The sequence below is a fragment of the Pygocentrus nattereri genome, chromosome 14 (assembly GCF_015220715.1).
Source record: "Pygocentrus nattereri isolate fPygNat1 chromosome 14, fPygNat1.pri, whole genome shotgun sequence".
Lineage (NCBI taxonomy): Eukaryota > Metazoa > Chordata > Actinopteri > Characiformes > Serrasalmidae > Pygocentrus > Pygocentrus nattereri.
The window spans coordinates 19,269,648-19,287,487 of record NC_051224.1 but is presented as its reverse complement, the minus strand read 5'-3'; the positions used below and the strand labels follow the sequence as shown (position 1 = coordinate 19,287,487).

The window sequence follows — 17,840 nt, the reverse complement described above, 5'->3', positions numbered from 1 at the left end:
GACAGGACAATGAGAGCAGTGAGCATGATCTGTTCAGTCAGCTGGACTGCTCAGTGCCCTGAGTCTGTCTCTCTTAGTCTGGTTTACCACAACTCTCTCTACAATCGCATCCACAATAGCGCAAATTAGACTAGGCCATGACTCAAACTTGTTCTCCACAAAATGTGACTATGGCTTATTACATCCTGTAAGAAGACCCTTGGAGGTCATTGCTTTCATTTTTACACTTCTATTTTCTCTATATTTGTAATATTCTAGACTGTCTAAGCTGGTTTATGCTGGTTTTTGCTGGTCTAGTTCTGGTTCAGCAGATCACTCAGCATGATCATGCTGGTTGACAAGTGTACCAGCATCCAAACACAAAATCTACTGGTTTTGCTGGTCACCAGCCATGCTAATCAGTGCTGTTATTGTCTAGCACTGAAAGCAGTTAGCAAACTGGCTAACACCCACCACTGGTGGAAAACCACGGGTGTAAAGATAAATGAAAAATTAGTCACCTGTGACTGAAACGTATCTAATAGTGTGTAACACCTTTATGGCCACAAATAATAGCTGTGATTCGATTTGGCCTGGACTGGACAAGTTTCTGGATGTAGGCCGCACCAATTGTCAGCCACTCTTGCATCAAAGAATTGCGCAAAATGCAAAACCTGGTTTTCCAGTAGCTCAGTGTAAGCCTTGTGGTTCAAATTTACTGTTACCTCAACCGAAGAACCCATTTTCTCATAAATAAATCACCCCCAGAACATCACAGCCTCCAGCTTGAACCACACCTTGCATGCAGTCCTCTTTGAAGGCTTCCGGAGGACTACAATGAACATGACGCCGAGCGTCATTCACATACAGGCAGGAATGAGGTTCATCTGATCAGATAACACGTTTCCAGTCATGAACAGTCCAGTTTTTGTGTAACTTCACCCACTACAACCGGGCAACTTTGTGAGCAGAATCCACACTGCTCCATGTGGTATGCAGTTCTCTGCAGTGTGTTCTTTCAGAAATTTGGTGTTAGGACCTACATTGACTTCTAGAAAAAATTCTTCTGCAGATTTTATTCACAAGCTGTGAAACATACTGTTGGTCTCTGTCAGTTTTGTCTTTCGGCCTCAATTCTGACGAGAATACACTGGGATTTTTGCCACTGCTGGTTGATCTGTATGACCATCTGCTTTGATACACATGCAAATTCAGCCACATCCTTCACACTTTGGTCTTTGACGTGCCCAAATTCAACCACTCCTTTTTGTATTGGTATTTATATCCTGATCATCCTCATGCAATGGCATCTGCAGGAGCCTGAATTTACTACCACCTTAAACACACGAAGTGACTAATATTTTGTCTGGGGGGGCTTAATCTCTTGTCTGTGTATTTTTATTTAAAGCCAGTGAAGAAGCTTGCTAGCTAGCCATGACTTGTGCCATGCTATTTACTTTCATTTGGATTGTGGATATAGGCTTTTATGCCTACACCCTTTTTTAGGTATGTCAAATTGCAGAAAACAATGTCATTACTTTCTCTTTTTTTCCTGCGGAAGGACCCCCATGCCTCTGATTCCAGTTGTGCCCCCCAGAATTTTGGCTTGCATGACGCCCCTGGTGCTATTGGTCATTACAAATTGGCCGTCTCATTAAAGCTTTTTCACCAAGGATTTTGGATGTGAAACTTTGCACAGGAGATTCCATTGAATTCCACTGAAATGAATGTAATTTAGCACACAAAGGTTTGCTGGCAAACACTAGTGTGACTGGGCCTATATAGGTATCTGCACTGTTAAAACGTTGTACAGTCCTATCACATTAATTATTGTTCTTTATTAATTATTATTATTTAGCCCTATGCAGTTTCTTGTGCTACAGTTTATGCTCCCCAGTTTTGGAGGCCAAATGTCAGCATGCACCAGCATGGATACATTGGCCCTTGGAAGCCCAACACTTAAGAGAACTCTAGGCCAAACAGCATAGTTTAGAACCTCGAAGCACTGTCCTCGGAGCTGTGCTCCCCATTCTGGCATATCATGAAGGGAGCCTGACCCTGCCATCCTGCATTCATAAGGAGAAATAACCTATTATAGACACATGACACGACTGCAGTTTAATCATGAATCTTAACATTAGGGCTTTCTTGTGTTCTGGCAGCTGTTTTGCCTGACGAGCCAAACGGGGGGACGAGAGAACAAAAATCACTTCTGTAAGGATTTGTTACGGTTTTATAACTTGAGAATCTGAGTGTTCTGGGTCCAGACTAGTGGCATGACTGTCTGGCCCATCATCAGGTGATCTCAAGTTTGCTCTCTAGAGATGCTGTGGCCAGGAGACCATTATTGTCCTTGCTCTCTCTGGTTGACGTCACAATGTAGACAGATCAAAATTAGCAGTTTTCTCCTCCAAGCATGTTGAGCTGTTGCAGTAGGAGCAGTTTATAAAGATGTGGTGGCACTTCACGTGTCTCGGGGGAGGCACATGCTAGCCTTAACTCTCCTAGCTTGGTAGCATCGTGTGATAGAGATTAGAGAGAGAGACTTCTGGCTGTTTCACACGTACTGACATTTTGTTGCTCATGTTAACAGCTCAGAGCATTCACATAGGCTGGTTGAGCAGTCAGACTCCATACAGAATCAGCGTGGCATTTACAGATTAGCCATTTTTTATACAGTGAAATAAGCTACAATAACTAATGAAACTGAAGCAGAAAAAAACTGATAAAACCTTCAGGTTATAAATCTTTCATCGTTATCAGATGAAATACTTGTTAAATGTTTCATACTGCATACACATTTACCAGCAGGTCAGGCTTGAAACTGTTGCCCAATCACAGGAAAACTATGCAAGCTCTACATGGCCATGGGTTCCTTTTTTCTGTTTTTTTTCCATGATAATGAATTATTTTCATTTGTTTTCTTGACATCTTGTGATATTTATATCATTATCGAGGCATCTCATGAACACAAATGAAAATACCTTGTTATTTAGAAAAAATGAAAGTCCGTAATCATTTAGGGTTGGGAAACGGAACTAATCTATCTTTTACAATTATGTAATTGAGGGAAGTTACTGATTGAACTATTTATCCATTTGTTCAAAGGATGTCTGTAGAAGTTTTATGCTGTACCATTCTGCAGCACAAAGGCTACATTTATGAATAACCAATGCTTCAGAGCTGTAGCAATCACGCTGCCGTGTCATGACTTTTTAGTGTTTGACAGTTTCTCATTGCAAATTAAACGTATCAGGAAACCATTATTGATTATAAATGCATAAGAAGTCCATGTTCATCTTAAATCTCTTTGCCTTTTCATTAGCTGCTAGCTAGACAAGTCTGCGTTGCTATGGTGACCAGCGGTCTGAGGACTAACCTTCAGGGTTAAAGGGTGGATTCTACATTAACCCCAGTGTCTAAGACCATTTATTGTTAAACTGTGTTGAACAGTTTTACTATAAAGGAGGATTATTTTATTTTTACCTACAAATCTAATTCTGCTGTGGAGCCACAGCAAGTAAGTAAGAGTCGCATGTTGCCGACCCCTGGACTAGGGGCAGACCTAACTAGCAGGTGGGCATTGGCAACAACTAATTGAGTAAACATTGTATTAAGTACCCCACCACCACCAGCACCAAAAAAAGTGAATATACTGAATATTAAATGAATTGATTTAAATGGTTTTCACCAAAACTTTCACCATTTCACCACAGTGTCACAGTGTGTCCATCATGACCATCAATGACCATCGTCTTGCTGGAGCTGACAGTGCAGTGGATAGACAGCATGCAAAAAAACTTCAAATGGAAAAGAGACCATGTAAAGATCTTGTTAGTGACTGCCACAGACAAGGCTGGAAGGCCAGGTGCCTGCTTATAGAGGTAAGTTTTAGGGGTTCTAAATGAAGAACCTCTATGAGGCCAGCACTGTTATTGCCTTCACTTGTTTTATTTCTGCCCCAATATATTAATTATATTATATATAATATTGTGCATTAAAATGTTAAAATGTAGGTTATGTGCACTGCCACATGTAGCAGGTGCACCAATACATTTGCATATGATTGAATTTTAAATCCATATTTTCAAAATTTGGATGCCAGATATTGGATGTCCATTCAGTACAGTTCTGAGCGATGTTCCCAGGTTAGCACAAAGAGGAGGACCGACTCAGACTCGCTGCCGGCCAGACTTGCACTCTCTTTTTTAATCAGTACATTGTGTAATCGCACCAGTGGTCTGTGACATCATTAAAGTCCCACACAGGAAAAAAAAAAAAAACTAAAACCCAGACAAAAGTAAGACACCCCCCCCCCGCCTCCCCACACGCACAAATTAGAGGAAGCCAAAAAATTCTGTTGCATAAATCAAAACCAGCACTCAGAAGAGTTTCACCCTCATATCTTTCACTCACTCTCTCTCTCTCTGACCAGCAGGAGGTAAAACGAGACAAATACAGCTGACATACCATCTCTCCCTATCTCCCTCCCTCTCTGTTTGTATCTTTTTCTTTGCTCTCCTTTAGAGATGAATAGATTGCTGCTGTGACTGAATGTAGCCTCTAGTACACCACACACAGCCCATAGAGAGAGAGGGATAGAGAGAGAGAGAGAGAGAGAGAGAGAAGGAGCAGGTCAGGAGACAATTGCTGCTGACTGGACGAGCACAAACAATTCCCAGTACAAACAGTTTGAGTGTCACACGTACCCTGTCCTCCTCTCCCTGTCCTCCTCCTCTCTTTGCCTCTCTTTGCCTCTCTGTTTCTCTTTTTCTCTTCTCTCTTTTACTCTCCCTCTCCCACATCACTCTATATCTCTCTTTGTCCTCCTCTACCTCTGCTCTAGCCTTCTGCTCCTCTCTCTGTGTCTCTGTCCTTCTCTTTCTCTCGCTTTCTCTCTCTCTTCCCACTCTCCTTCCTTCTCCTCCCCCTCAATCCCTCCATCCCTGTGTGCTCTCTCTTTTCTTTCTCGCTTACTTTCTTATTCTCACTCTGTTTCTCTCTTTTACTCTCTCTATTTCTCTCTCTCACTCTTTAACCCTCTCTCATACACCACTCTTTTTCTTTCTTTTTGTCCTTCTCTACTCCCTCTTTAACCTTCTGCTCCTGTCTCTCCCTGTCACTCTTTCTTACTCTCTTCTCTTCCCCCTCCTTTCTTCTCCTCCCCTATCCCTCCCTCTATACTCTCCCTATTTCCTCTCTCTCGTTGTCCTGTCTTACTCTCTATTTCTCACTGACTTTTTTGCTCCCCTTCTTACTACTGCTCTTTCTCTTTTCTTTCCCCTCTTCCCACTCTCCTCCTTCCTTCTCTTCACTCTCCATCCCTCCTTCTGTACTCTCTCTCTTTCCTCTTTATCTTTCCTCTCTCTTACTTTCTTACTCTCACTGTTTCTCTTTTACTCTCTATTTCTCTCTCACTCTCTATTGCTCCCCCCCTTACTCTCTGTCTCTCTTTGCCCCTCTTCCCTCCTCCTCCCCCTCTACTCCTCCCACTCTCTCTCTTTCACTCTCTCTCTATAAAAGCCTCCTGTCCTCTCTGTCCACCCCATTTTGCCCCATCATGGAGAGCCAGCGTGTCCTCTCGTCCTACAGAAAGCGCTTCGGGCCTCAAGGCTCCACTGGGTCCCCTGCAGTGTCCAGTCGAATGAGCACTGGCCGCCTTTCCCTCCACAGCACCCCTCGCCACCTGACCCTGTCCAGCCCCGGGGCCCTGTCCACCTCTCGCCTGTCCCTGGGCGGCGAGCGGCTGGACTTCTCCGCTGACTCTATGCTGAAGGCGCAGTACCGGGAGACGCGCACCAATGAGAAGGTGGAGATGATGGGGCTGAACGACCGTTTCGCCAACTACATTGAGAAGGTGCGCTTCCTGGAGCAGCAGAACAAGATGCTGGTGGCTGAGCTGAACCAGCTGCGGGGGAAGGAGCCCAGCCGCCTGGGTGATATCTACCAGGAGGAGCTGAGGGAGCTGAGGAGGCAGGTGGATGGCCTTAACGCAGGCAAGGCCAGGATGGAGATCGAGAGGGACAACCTGGCAGCTGACCTGGCCACACTGAAGCAGAGGTAAGGAGCCACACATGCTGACTGCAACACACAGGGCACTAAATGCTATCATAGTTCAGATAACTTCAAGCTACAATGTGTAAGATTTTAATGTTACCGAGTCAGAAGAAAAAAACAGGTATTGTGTGCGGGTATTGCGGCGAGTCACCCTGTAAAGCCTGGAATAATACTTTAAAAATCAGAAGCGTTGGGTCGGATTTTGCATCTTACATCTTTACGTATTAACATCACAAGAACAGGCTCTAAAAGAATGTCCAGCTCAATGTTCATGTCTCAAATGCAAAATCAACATTATACTGATGAAGATATGATGACAATAGTAGATTCACGTCCACAGAAGACACGTCCTTCACCAAGTTTGACTGAGTTCTCTCTGATTACTGTCAGTGCACTTGCTGTCATCAGATTCATATGCTTCGGTAAGGGATCCACAGTACTGCCCATGTTACAAAGTGTTCTTCTGCATGCAGTTACACAGTTCCACTAGAGAGGTCTCCAAATCGCCAAAACTTACATAGTACAGCTTTGAACATCTGGAGTATACCCAAATTTTTATACCTTCTAAATAGAACGTGAAAATGTTTATTTGAAATCTGCAATTGAAGACAAATAAGTTATCAGTTATCAACCAGCACAAACACTTTCTTGGATTAGGTGATGACAGATAATTGATAAAGTACTTATAACTTGATCATTTGTAAAAAGTAATGCCAGGGCTTTCCAAAAGATCTAGAGATGTGCCACTGTGGAAACACTGCACTATTGGCAAGCAGTGATTGAATTTACGTCAAATAATAATTGAATAATTGATTAGACCTGAATAAATCTACCACATTAAAATAATATTTTTGGTAGAGTGATGGTTTGTATTTTATAGCACTGAGTGAAGTTCAAGAGGTTCTTTCAGGATCTGGAATGATGATGAGTAAGTGAAAAGATGCAATCAGTCTGTTTCTGTCTGGGTTTACACTATTGTTCACAAGTTTGGAATCAATTCTCATAGCATACCAGTCATAAACAGGGGAGCAGGAACAGGGAGGGGGTGGGTGGGTGCAGCAACCCCAATATTTAAAAGGACGCTCATTAAAGTAACCTGTATCAAGATTTTGAGAATTTTTTTATAATTTGGAGAATTAAAATCCATAAATCATGACACACAATGCATTTAGCAATGAATAACATGATGATTAGTATTGTGTTTCCTGTCACTGAGGTTTTGAAGTTTATCCATAAGTAGAATTTCCTGTAACTAGTCACATTTTGTCCTGTTTTTTGTGAGTTTATCATCTCAAATATGATGCATTCTGGTTATTAGTCTATTAGAACTGTTCTACGGCTTCCACAGTCAGTTAAGAACCATCTTCTTTAGTTTTTTTAAATGATTATTTATTTATTTATTAGAATCATGTACCAGCAACCAAATTAGTTTTACATTCTTAAAAATATTGATTCTAAACTTTCAAGTGGAGAAGCCAAACTAAACGATGCCATGTTATAGGAAAATATAAAACTTTCTATGTTGAAGTAAAACTTTTAAGAGCAGTCATGAGGGCAATTGTGGCTCTCCAGCATGGCAGAACTCAAGGCACCAGAGGAGTTGTAAGCACGACAGATGGGCAGGTTGCAAAAGAATCTGTAGAGGTCAGCAGGGGTGCTGAAGAAATGCATCTATTCACTCGGAGCTCTGAATTGTGCTTGAAAGTTGCCACAGCAACGGCTGTATTGAGAGGCTATGGCATATAGGTTGCACGTTATTTCAGCAGTAAATTTGGATGCTTAGAGTGAGTGCACATAGATTTATTACTCTGTAATGGTGGGGGACCTGAGAGGTTTTCATTCATTCATTCATTCATTTATTCATTCATTCATTCATCCACTCCCTTGTCTTTCTTTAAAGCATGAGTGAGCCTCAGTGGTCCCCTCTGCCCATTTTAGAGGTGGATAAAGTGGGGGAAGGGTGGGAGACAATAGCCCCTTCGCAAAGCCCCCCAAAATCCTGTGCAGATGTCTTGTTGTCCCAGCAACAAGTCACATATTTTAACCAAATGACTCCCAAACAATCGGCTGCTGACTCACAGTGGGTGCACCCCGACCATCACCAGCAACCCACGTTCTCACACTCCAGAAGTTAAATGTAGATACAGGACACTAAAATAAAGCTTTAGCATTACAAACGCTAAAATGTATTATGTTATAACAGTTTATTACATTCACTGTGATATAAATACACAGTTTAAAAGAACAGCTCAGCAAAAAGTCTAATGCAGTTCTCTCCTTACACCAAATGAAGCCAAGGCGATGTCTAAAGTTTACTTCTTTAGTTTTGAACTAATGATTTGAGGCTAACGTAGCTAGCAGTAGTAGATGCTTATTCACAGTAAAGATTAGCATTGCGCAAACTGCAAAGGGAGCTTCTGGACCAAAGTGCTGTGGAGATTAGCATTTACCCCCATCCAACACTCTGAATTCAGTTCATGAAGGCTTGGTTTTGGCTCATGTGTGTCTTAGATAACATAAGTTTGATGTTTTGCACCATTGCAGGTTTTTTAAAAACACCATGTAATCAAAAGCGCCAAATAATGTTGCTGTTACAACAAACATGAAGAGGTTACAGGAGACAGTTCTTGAAACTGACATCAATATTTGTCTATTCTTTATGAAATGTTCACCGACGTGAAAGTTATAAGATGTTAAATTATACTACATAAATACATAAAACTATTTTTTATACATATTTTATATACATAAAAACTATAATAAAATTATCTGTAGGCACAAACTGTACTACAATGTGCTTTAAATAAAAATGATACTAAAACTATACTATAAATACAAATTATTCCAAGATATTTAGTAATATGTTATAAAATTATTTATGAAATAGAATAATATCATCCATCCATCCATTTTCCAAGCCGCTTCTCTGTCAGGGTCGCGGGGGGTGCTGGAGCCTATCCCAGCAGTCATCGGGCGGGATACACCCTGGACAGGTCACCAGTTATTATCCATGAAGAATATAATATTTATCTATATTTAAAATAATATCCTTTAAATGAAAAATATACTAAAGCAATTACTAGAAACAGTTAAAACTATACTAGAAATGGAAAAATGCAGAAAAAGCTCTATAAATAAAAAAAAAATACTAGGAAAATCCATTTTCCTGTGTAGGTTACTAGAGAGAGTTTGAAGGATTAATGGTGAGTTAATGTCCCATTCAGTCCTGCTTCCACCTGCCTAAACCTCCCTAACCAATTGGAAAAAACTGTAAGCTTATAACAGTGATGAACCCATCAGAGTGGTTAGTTTGCTGCCGTTGTGGTGCTGCACAGGACTTGTGTAACTTGCTGTGATATTATTAATGACAATGACCACTCGTAGGGGTCCACCAAGCATTTGTGCCCAGGAGCCAATAACTTTAAGATCGAGGCCTGAATGTACATTAACTAAACTGATTTCAGAGGTTTTGATATGTGGATGTAATATTTGCTGTTTACAAAGTGAGGCATTGAGTCAACGTGGAATTAACACTGAGAATATTTGTGCAGAACTTTATTGAGGATTGAGTTTAATTATTCATATGATTTAATGAATAATTCATCTGGAAAATAATAATGAAAGCAATTCTGTGAGTCAGTTAGCAGTTATGAGTAGGAAGGTAAAACAGTACATTGTGTCGCTTATGGAAAGATTATACAAACCATACAATACATACAAACTCTCAGAACCGGATGCTGGACTGCTCGGATGGTGTGAGTATTTATCGCCTCTTTCTGTGTTCCAGACTTCAGGATGAGATCGCACTGAGGCAAGAGGCTGACAACAACCTGAACACATTCAGACAGGTAAGTAACACTTATACACACACTACAAGACACTTGATCCTGGATTGTGGATTGTACCATTACAGCTAATGACAGCATGCTTTCATGCATATTTACTCTCGCCATCTTAACGGGGATTAAAAATGTGGATGTTTTAAAATTTCCGGATTTTTTTCAGTATTTATGTGAAATGGTTTTTTATAGAGAAACTTACAGAGTCTGATTTCATTACAGTGGTGCTGATAGGAGCCAGGGGTCACAATGTCTACAACACAAATACAGCCATTTTATGTGCAATACAATCCATCCTATGCATTGTTTTTCTCTTTTCTCTGTGAGGATGTGGACGAGGCGGCTCTGAACAGAGTGCAGTTGGAGAGGAAGATTGAAGCTTTGCAGGATGAGATTAACTTCCTGAAGAAAGTCCATGAGGAGGTGAACTGTCTCTACTTCGCACCGCCGTCATCATCCCTTTCTATTTATACTCTCTTCTCTCCATCAGCAAAAACTTGCACAATATATCATTTGTTCATCTTTATTGCAATATGGCCTGTCACAGTTTTGAGTAGGCAAAAATCTGCCATACGCTAATAAGCTTCAAATCTGTCAACACAACGATGTGAACATCCTGAACAATCACACATCTTCACACACATTCATATGATTCACACGCAATGTTCATTATTTTTTGATTGAAAAATTGGTGCTTAACCATGTCACATCAAGAATTCCTCACTGTCTCTGCAGTATACTGCAACTGTCCCTCTCTCTCTCTCTCTCTCTCTCTCTCTCTCTCTCTCTCTCTCTCTCTCTCTCTGTAGGAGATGAGGGAGCTGCAGGAACAGTTAATGGCTCAGCAGGTTCATGTGGATCTGGACGTGTCTAAACCAGACCTGACTGCTGCTCTGCGGGAGATCAGAGTGCAGTATGAGGCCATGGCCACCTCTAACATGCAAGAAACTGAGGAGTGGTATCGCTCAAAGGTAGACACACACATTATAGCCAGTACATAGGGCTAATTTTAGTGCAAAATGTCTATTTATATGCCCAGCTTAACATATTGATGTTCAATATAAAACGTGCCACAGTTTTCGCACAAGCCACATTTTGTTTTTATTTTCCAATAAAATTAAATTCAGAAAATAAATAGTTATTGTGCAATAAAATGTGCATAATTGTGTTCTTTGTAAAGAGAGTTTCTTTGAAAATCATCAAAATGTAATATAACGAGGCGCACCCAAACTTTTGCATAAAGCCGTATGCCCCATTTGTGTCTTATATGTATTTTTGTCTGGTTTTCCTGTAAAATGAGGGCATTTTATTCCGACAAGGTGCATGTTGAAGATGTTAAATTTATTTACATTGACAACTTCAATAATTTAGGTCTCTCCTGCTGTCTTCTGTCCGCTGCCCTTTACAGTTTGCAGATCTGACAGATGCAGCTAATCGGAACGCAGATGCTCTAAGACAGGCGAAACAGGAAGCCAATGATTATCGCCGACAGATACAGGCCCTGACCTGTGACCTGGAGTCCCTGCGCGGAACTGTGAGTTTATTACTCTCAAATTAAAAGTGCTTTCCAAAGCAGTGATGCAGTGAATACAGTGGAAGCATGAGTATAATCTTAGGTTAAAGCAGTGTAGGTTAGTGTAGGTAGTTTTATATAGGCCTGTGAAAAAGAGGGTTAGACAACACGGTGGATATAATTACAAACATGCTCTGCCATAACGTCACGTTATAGCCTACTCCTAAAAGCTGTGCAGTCATTTCCTTACCTATTTCAGTGAATAGCAAGACTGTGTACAACTGCAATGCATTTGCCCAGTGAAGACAGCATAACTGATCTAAAACAAGCCAGCTGAGATGTACAAACATGAGGAAAAACAACACAGAAAACCTGAACCTAATTATCATAGGCTAAAGCATACTGCCACAGTGGACATTAAATATATGTATGAACCATTTATGTCTTACCTTTAATGACTAGATGTAGATGTTTGCTTTGACATTTTGCTTTGGCAGACCAAAAAACAGTGACGTTTGGCTTTGGAAATGGGTAATAAACGACATACTCTACTCTGTTGGTCAATATTTTTTGAGCTCTGGAGCTGTAGCTTTAAATTTAAACACTGACTTGTGATAAAAAAGTGAAGGCTTAAGGTAAGGTGGATAGCCATGGTCACGAAGCAGTGACTAGACGGCTGAGAACATAAGGCAAGGCTTGGCAGTGGCTGAGTAGATCATACTTTGCACATTTAGGAATGATGCAGAGAACGTAATGATTCTGAGTGACCAATTTACATTTTCTTAAAAATGTGGGTTAAAAAATATTCCAACCCTATTTGATTGGGTAGGCCTGTGATCAGTATGGGTAGGCACAGGCATCCCTGTGGCTACGTCCCTGGGTTAAAGCACTACAGTGACTGCAACACACCTTCTCATTCTCACCCTCATCATCAGTGAGCCATAGAATGTGGGTTACCCATAATTGGCTTTTGCCTTTAGAGAACTTTTCAGTGGATGGTTCTATGATAATTAACTTTTTTTATACTGTACACTCAAGCCAGGATCCATTTTGGACCTTTATTTTTAAAGGTGTAAGTTCTGTGGGTTTGAGGCTAAAGGTCTGAAGTGTGGGCCCAAAAATTGGTTTAACTGAGCTTCTGTTAACCACACTGCAAAAATGTTATCTTGTCAAGTAGAATTATCATAAATATAGTCAATAGGTCTAATAATCTTTTGTTGAGATTGTCATAAGCTTAATTTAAGATTATTTACTTTATTAATAGACATTTAACTTATTTTTACTTTATTAAGTAAACTCATCTCATTATATTGGCAGATAATTTGACTTGTTTTAAGAAATGTGCTTTAAACCAGCAGAATTATCTGTCAGTATAGTGAGATAAATTTCATTTAAATTACCTAAAGCAAGTAAACAATCTCAAAATAAACTAGATATTCAGTGCACAAACATCCTAAAATGGAAAATTTTAGATGTTTTCACTAGATTTAAGATCATTTCATTGACAAAATACTGTTTTTTGCAGTGTAAGGCTAAGACTCTGATCTTACTGGGGTCAAACATAAAGTTATCTATAAAATTGACTGATATACATTGTGCATATCTCTGAACAATAGAAGTGGTATATATTGTAAGACGTACATTTTGTCTGTACTTTTGTCCATGTTGATGGATAACAGTGTCACACAGTGTCAGAAACCACATGAGCAAGTCTATTAGAGATTACTGAGCCACTCATGGTTTAGGCATGCAGTTAGCTTCAGTACAAAACTAAAAGAAGCTCCAGTCACTGTTTCTCTCTCTTTCTCTCTCTCTCTCTCTCTCTCTCTCTCTTTCTCTCTCTCTCTTTCTCTCTCTCTCTCTCTCTCTCTCTCTCTCTCTCTCTCTCTCTCTCTCTCTCTCTCTCTCTCTCTCTCTCTCTCTTTCTCTCTCTCTCTCTCTCTCTGTAGAACGAGTCTCTGGAGCGTCAGCTGCGAGAGATGGAGGAGCGCTTCACCATGGAGACAGCAGCGTATCAGGACACGGTGAGCCGTCTGGAGGATGAGATCCAGACACTGAAAGAAGAGATGGCCAGACACCTGCAGGAGTACCAGGACCTGCTTAACGTCAAACTGGCCCTGGACGTGGAGATCGCTACCTACAGGAAACTTCTAGAGGGCGAGGAGAGCAGGTGAGGGTGGAGGAGTGGAAAAACAACAGGCCTAATGAATTGAGTTATATGATTCATATGATTAGTATGATTACATTTGATTTGCATTCAGTATCACCAAGTTCAAGTCAGCGCTTTTGACTTTTTCCCATTTGTTTCAATATCAAGAAAAAAAAATTGCAAAAATATAAAGGAAAAAAATCATAAATAAAATATGTCTTTCCTTAGATTTTTTCTTCACTTTTTTTTCAACGATTGCTGATACTATGAGTAAGAAATTCATAAAGAAATCAGTCAAGGCAAAAAAAGGTCTGTCAGTGTTTTCCACCAGAAAGTGATGCATTTGGTACTATAAATAATTTTTTAAAGCAACACAGGTTTTTTTGTTAAAATTGAAAGAAGTTGCATTATCAAGCTAAGAGTGATAAAAGCAGCCCAAAATATAGTGCGTATGCACCGCTCTGAGTCCTCCTGTAAAGAGACAAAGATTTGCTTAGAATTTATTTATTTTTTTTAGCCACATTCCCCCCAAAATCTGCACTGTTTGTACTGCACACACCTACAACCTAAATAATTTGTCCTGCCCCTACCCGCAGACCCAAATAGCTGTGTGAGTTACAAATTAATTTCTGCAACATATCAGTCACCTTTAATCACCTTTATTGCCATGTAGATGCCTTTATTAAGAACATTAATTAACACTGTGCCCGACTGTTTGTATTATTATATGTATTAATGTCACTCAGGCTCAAAAAGAAGGTCTGGCTTAACATTTAGGTCTCAAATGCAAAATCAACATTACAATGATGATGATGATGACAATAGTAGGTCATTCAGAAGGCGCATCCTTCACCAAGTTTTTACTGAGTTCTCTTTGAATTTTTCGTATCACACACTCGCAATCAGATTCATCCACTTGGAGAGTCCAAAGCACAACCCATGTTACAAAGTGTTGTTCTCCATGTTGCATGCAATTGCACATTTCTACCAGAGAGTCCCCAAAACTTACCTAGTGCAGCTTTGAACTTAGCCTTGTGGGGTCAGAAGTGATCTCGAAATCCCAAAAACTTACATAATGTAACTTTAATTATTATGAAGCTCATATGTAGGCTATTTCATATGCAAAAATGAAGTGAAGTGTGGGCCCACATATAGATCTTTAGAACTGAAGGGGTTGAAATGCACCTGAAGTTATCTACACAGTTCTTTCATGCCCATTTTACATGTTTGTTTTCAGAATCACTGTTCCTGTGCAGAGTTTTGCCAACCTGCAGTTCAGAGGTGAGAGAAAACTTTGCCCTTCATGGTACAAACTACACTCCCTGGCCGCATTGTCAGAAACTCCTCTCTTGTAGCTCTACCTTGCTGGTGTACAGCTAGTGACTGTAGCCCGTATGTTGAGGCACAGTTTGAGTTAGCTATCCTTTAGCCCTGCATCAGTGGTCAGTTTCTGATCACAGAGCCACTCCTGGCTGGAGATGTCTGGGTGGCAGACCATTCTCACCCCGGCAGTGACACTGTGTGTAATTAATATCTGGTCAGAAACGGACAGTGAATGTGGGCTGATCTAATGAAGTAGACAGTGAGTGAAAGTATAAGGTAGGTGTTTTTGATTAAGTGGCTGGTCTTAAATGGTATTTTCTATTGTATGTACAGCACGATTTTTCTTTACTACAGATTATTACACTTCATATTCGTTCTTCCTTTCTCTGTTTGGCATCAGAAACCAGTATGGACACTAAACTGACACCGGAGGCTCATGTGAAGAGAAGCATTGTTGTCCGTACTGTTGAAACACGTGATGGAGAGGTAAGAATAATTTCTATAGCACAAATTTGATTTAGAATAGCTCAAAGTGATTTACATCACCAATATGGTGTAAACACATGGAAATAAACTGATTTAAACATTTTGAAGATATAGATTCATGCCAACAGATGGAGCTACATAGCAGCTGTCTGATTACTAACATTGAAAAACCACGTAGTTACACAGTAGCACCAGCAGAGGCTACTGGTGTTACGTATGTACATGCTAATGTGATTTTTCTCACAGCGTGGGCATTTAGGTTGTCAAATGAGGCGGGCTGCTCGGGGGAGTGCCTCCCTGCCGTCTGCTCTGATTACACTCACAGACTTCTCTCTTTCAGATTATAAAGGAGTCGACCACCGAGAGGAAGGACCTGCCATGATCATGCACAGCTGCTGGATCTAATGGCAGTGATGAGGACAGGACTGAGACGGACAAGCCTTCAGTCTCCCTCTTCATCAAGTCCACACTAATGCTTTCAGGCACTGATCACATCTCACCCATTTCACCCCTCACCCCTCCTCACTGCTCTGTGTACAAACTAGGGCCTGACTGATGTGAACATTTTATCACAGATACCAATACAAATTTAATTGAGCTAAAGTGATGATATCGTCCAGTTAATTTCAATTGAACCGTGCTTTATTAACTGTGCACTGCAAAAAATAGGATCTAGTCAACTAGATGTCAAATCTAGTCAACATATCTTATATTTACCGTTTTGAGATGGCTGTGTGCTCATTACAAGATTATTTAGCTATTTTCTATACATTATTTATTGCTTTAAGTGATGTTATGGAGTAAAATGATGTCTTTGGTAGCAGGTTTTGCTGGTTTCAAGCACATTTCTTAAAATCTTAAAACAAGCAAAATTACTTAATTCACTTATAATTTACTTAATAAATCACTAGAAACAAGTAAAAAAAGTCAAGAAATAAGTTAATCTAAAATAAGCTTACAGCAATCTCAACAGGAGAAATATTAGATTTATTGACTGTATTTAAGATAATTGTACTTGACAAGATACCATTTTTTGCCGTGTGAATTAATGGTGTAATGTAAATACGGCAAAGGCAGAGCTTTCCGTATTTCCCACCAGTTTTGTTATGATTTTTGTAAATTAGCTCTTGTTATTCTTGGTTCTCACCGGTTCTCTTCATACTGACCAAATCAGAATGTCTGCAGATATAAAGGTTGGCTCTACTTCTGGGTGGATAACCTACAACCAGCCAACACTGAAAGCAGCTCAGTTTAAGTGGTGGTAAATATGAACAGAACAGACTGAACCAAAACATTGGCAATAAAGGTAATATATTATATATATTCAAGGCTAAACTCAAACGTGCTCACACACATATATAATGGATTACATTGAGCTTTTTCTTTTTCTAGCATCTGGTAAAGTCTGAATAAGTTTCCTTGTGTTCTGGGCAGCACGCTAGCCTGTGCACTCTCTTTGTAATGTATCAGAAAGCATGCTAGTTAACTAGAAATCCAGACAAGTAGGACACTTATTTGAAACAGACCTGGAGTTAAAACTGTTTGTCACCTTAAATCAGTCTCAACAGCTTCTCTCCAGTGAGTCTGGTGCGCAGAGCTGGCAGCTGCTTACTGGTGACAAGCTAGCATTTAGCCTGGTAAACAAATATTAATTTCCCCACAAAACCCTGCAGAAAAAACAACACAGACAGACATGAATTCCATGCCGGTCTAAGCTGGTTTATGCAGGTCTACTGCTGGTCTGATTTTGGTTTAGCTGGTCACCCAGCAAGGTCATGCTGGTTTACCAGCATACCATTATCCAGAACACAAAACCCTGCAGAAAAAAACAACACAGACAGACATGAATTCCATGCCGGTCTAAGCTGGTTTATGCAGGTCTACTGCTGGTCTGATTTTGGTTTAGCTGGTCACCCAGCAAGGTCATGCTGGTTTACCAGCATACCATTATCCAGAACACAAAACCCTGCAGAAAAAAACAACACAGACAGACATGAATTCCATGCCGGTCTAAGCTGGTTTATGCAGGTCCACTGCTGGTCTGATTTTGGTTTAGCTGGTCACCAAGCAAGGTCATACTGGTTTACCAGCATACCATTATCCAGAACATAACATATCGTTGCTGTCGGAAGAAAACCTTGTATCTCCATTTTTGGCATTTTTCAGTTTTTGACATAATTTGAAAGTATCTGTTACTCTTTACATTGTTTGTAAATTTTATGATGAATGGCCTAAATGAAATGACCCAAAATGGCATGGGAAAAAAATTCTGGTTCCATTGACTTACATTAAAAGTAAAGTATATTTTTTCCTTCTCCTGTAAGGTTACTATTTTGGAGATACAAGGTTTTATTCCAACAGCAGCGATATGCTGGTTTTGCTGCTGGCTTGTTTTTCTAGCAGGGTGAAGGCTTTACCACTTTCGAACTGTTTAATTATCAAAATGTGTTGCATATTATTCAGTATTAATTGCAGTCAAACTCTCAAATAACTC

The 17,840-nt window shown here is 40.2% G+C and overlaps 1 protein-coding gene across 1 annotated transcript; it reads left to right on the top strand.

The window, feature by feature from the left end:
* The first annotated feature begins 5,447 nt into the window (after positions 1 to 5,447).
* LOC108427396 (glial fibrillary acidic protein) lies at positions 5,448 to 16,069 on the top strand. The gene is made up of 9 exons (XM_017697492.2): positions 5,448 to 6,039; positions 9,824 to 9,884; positions 10,203 to 10,298; positions 10,685 to 10,846; positions 11,284 to 11,409; positions 13,338 to 13,558; positions 14,775 to 14,818; positions 15,261 to 15,346; positions 15,687 to 16,069. Exons 1-9 carry the CDS (start codon positions 5,540 to 5,542, stop codon positions 15,726 to 15,728), a joined length of 1,338 nt encoding a protein of 445 aa, XP_017552981.1. The 5' UTR covers positions 5,448 to 5,539; the 3' UTR covers positions 15,729 to 16,069.
* Positions 16,070 to 17,840: the final 1,771 nt, after the last annotated feature.

Coding starts and splice junctions, on each gene's coding strand:
- LOC108427396 (XM_017697492.2), top strand. CDS start 5,540: ATGGAGAGCCAGCGTGTCCTCTCGTCCTACAGAAAGCGCTTCGGGCCT. Junction 9,885..10,202: donor ACCTGAACACATTCAGACAG/GTAAGTAACACT, acceptor TTTCTCTGTGAG/GATGTGGACGAGGCGGCTCT. Junction 13,559..14,774: donor CTAGAGGGCGAGGAGAGCAG/GTGAGGGTGGAG, acceptor GTTTGTTTTCAG/AATCACTGTTCCTGTGCAGA.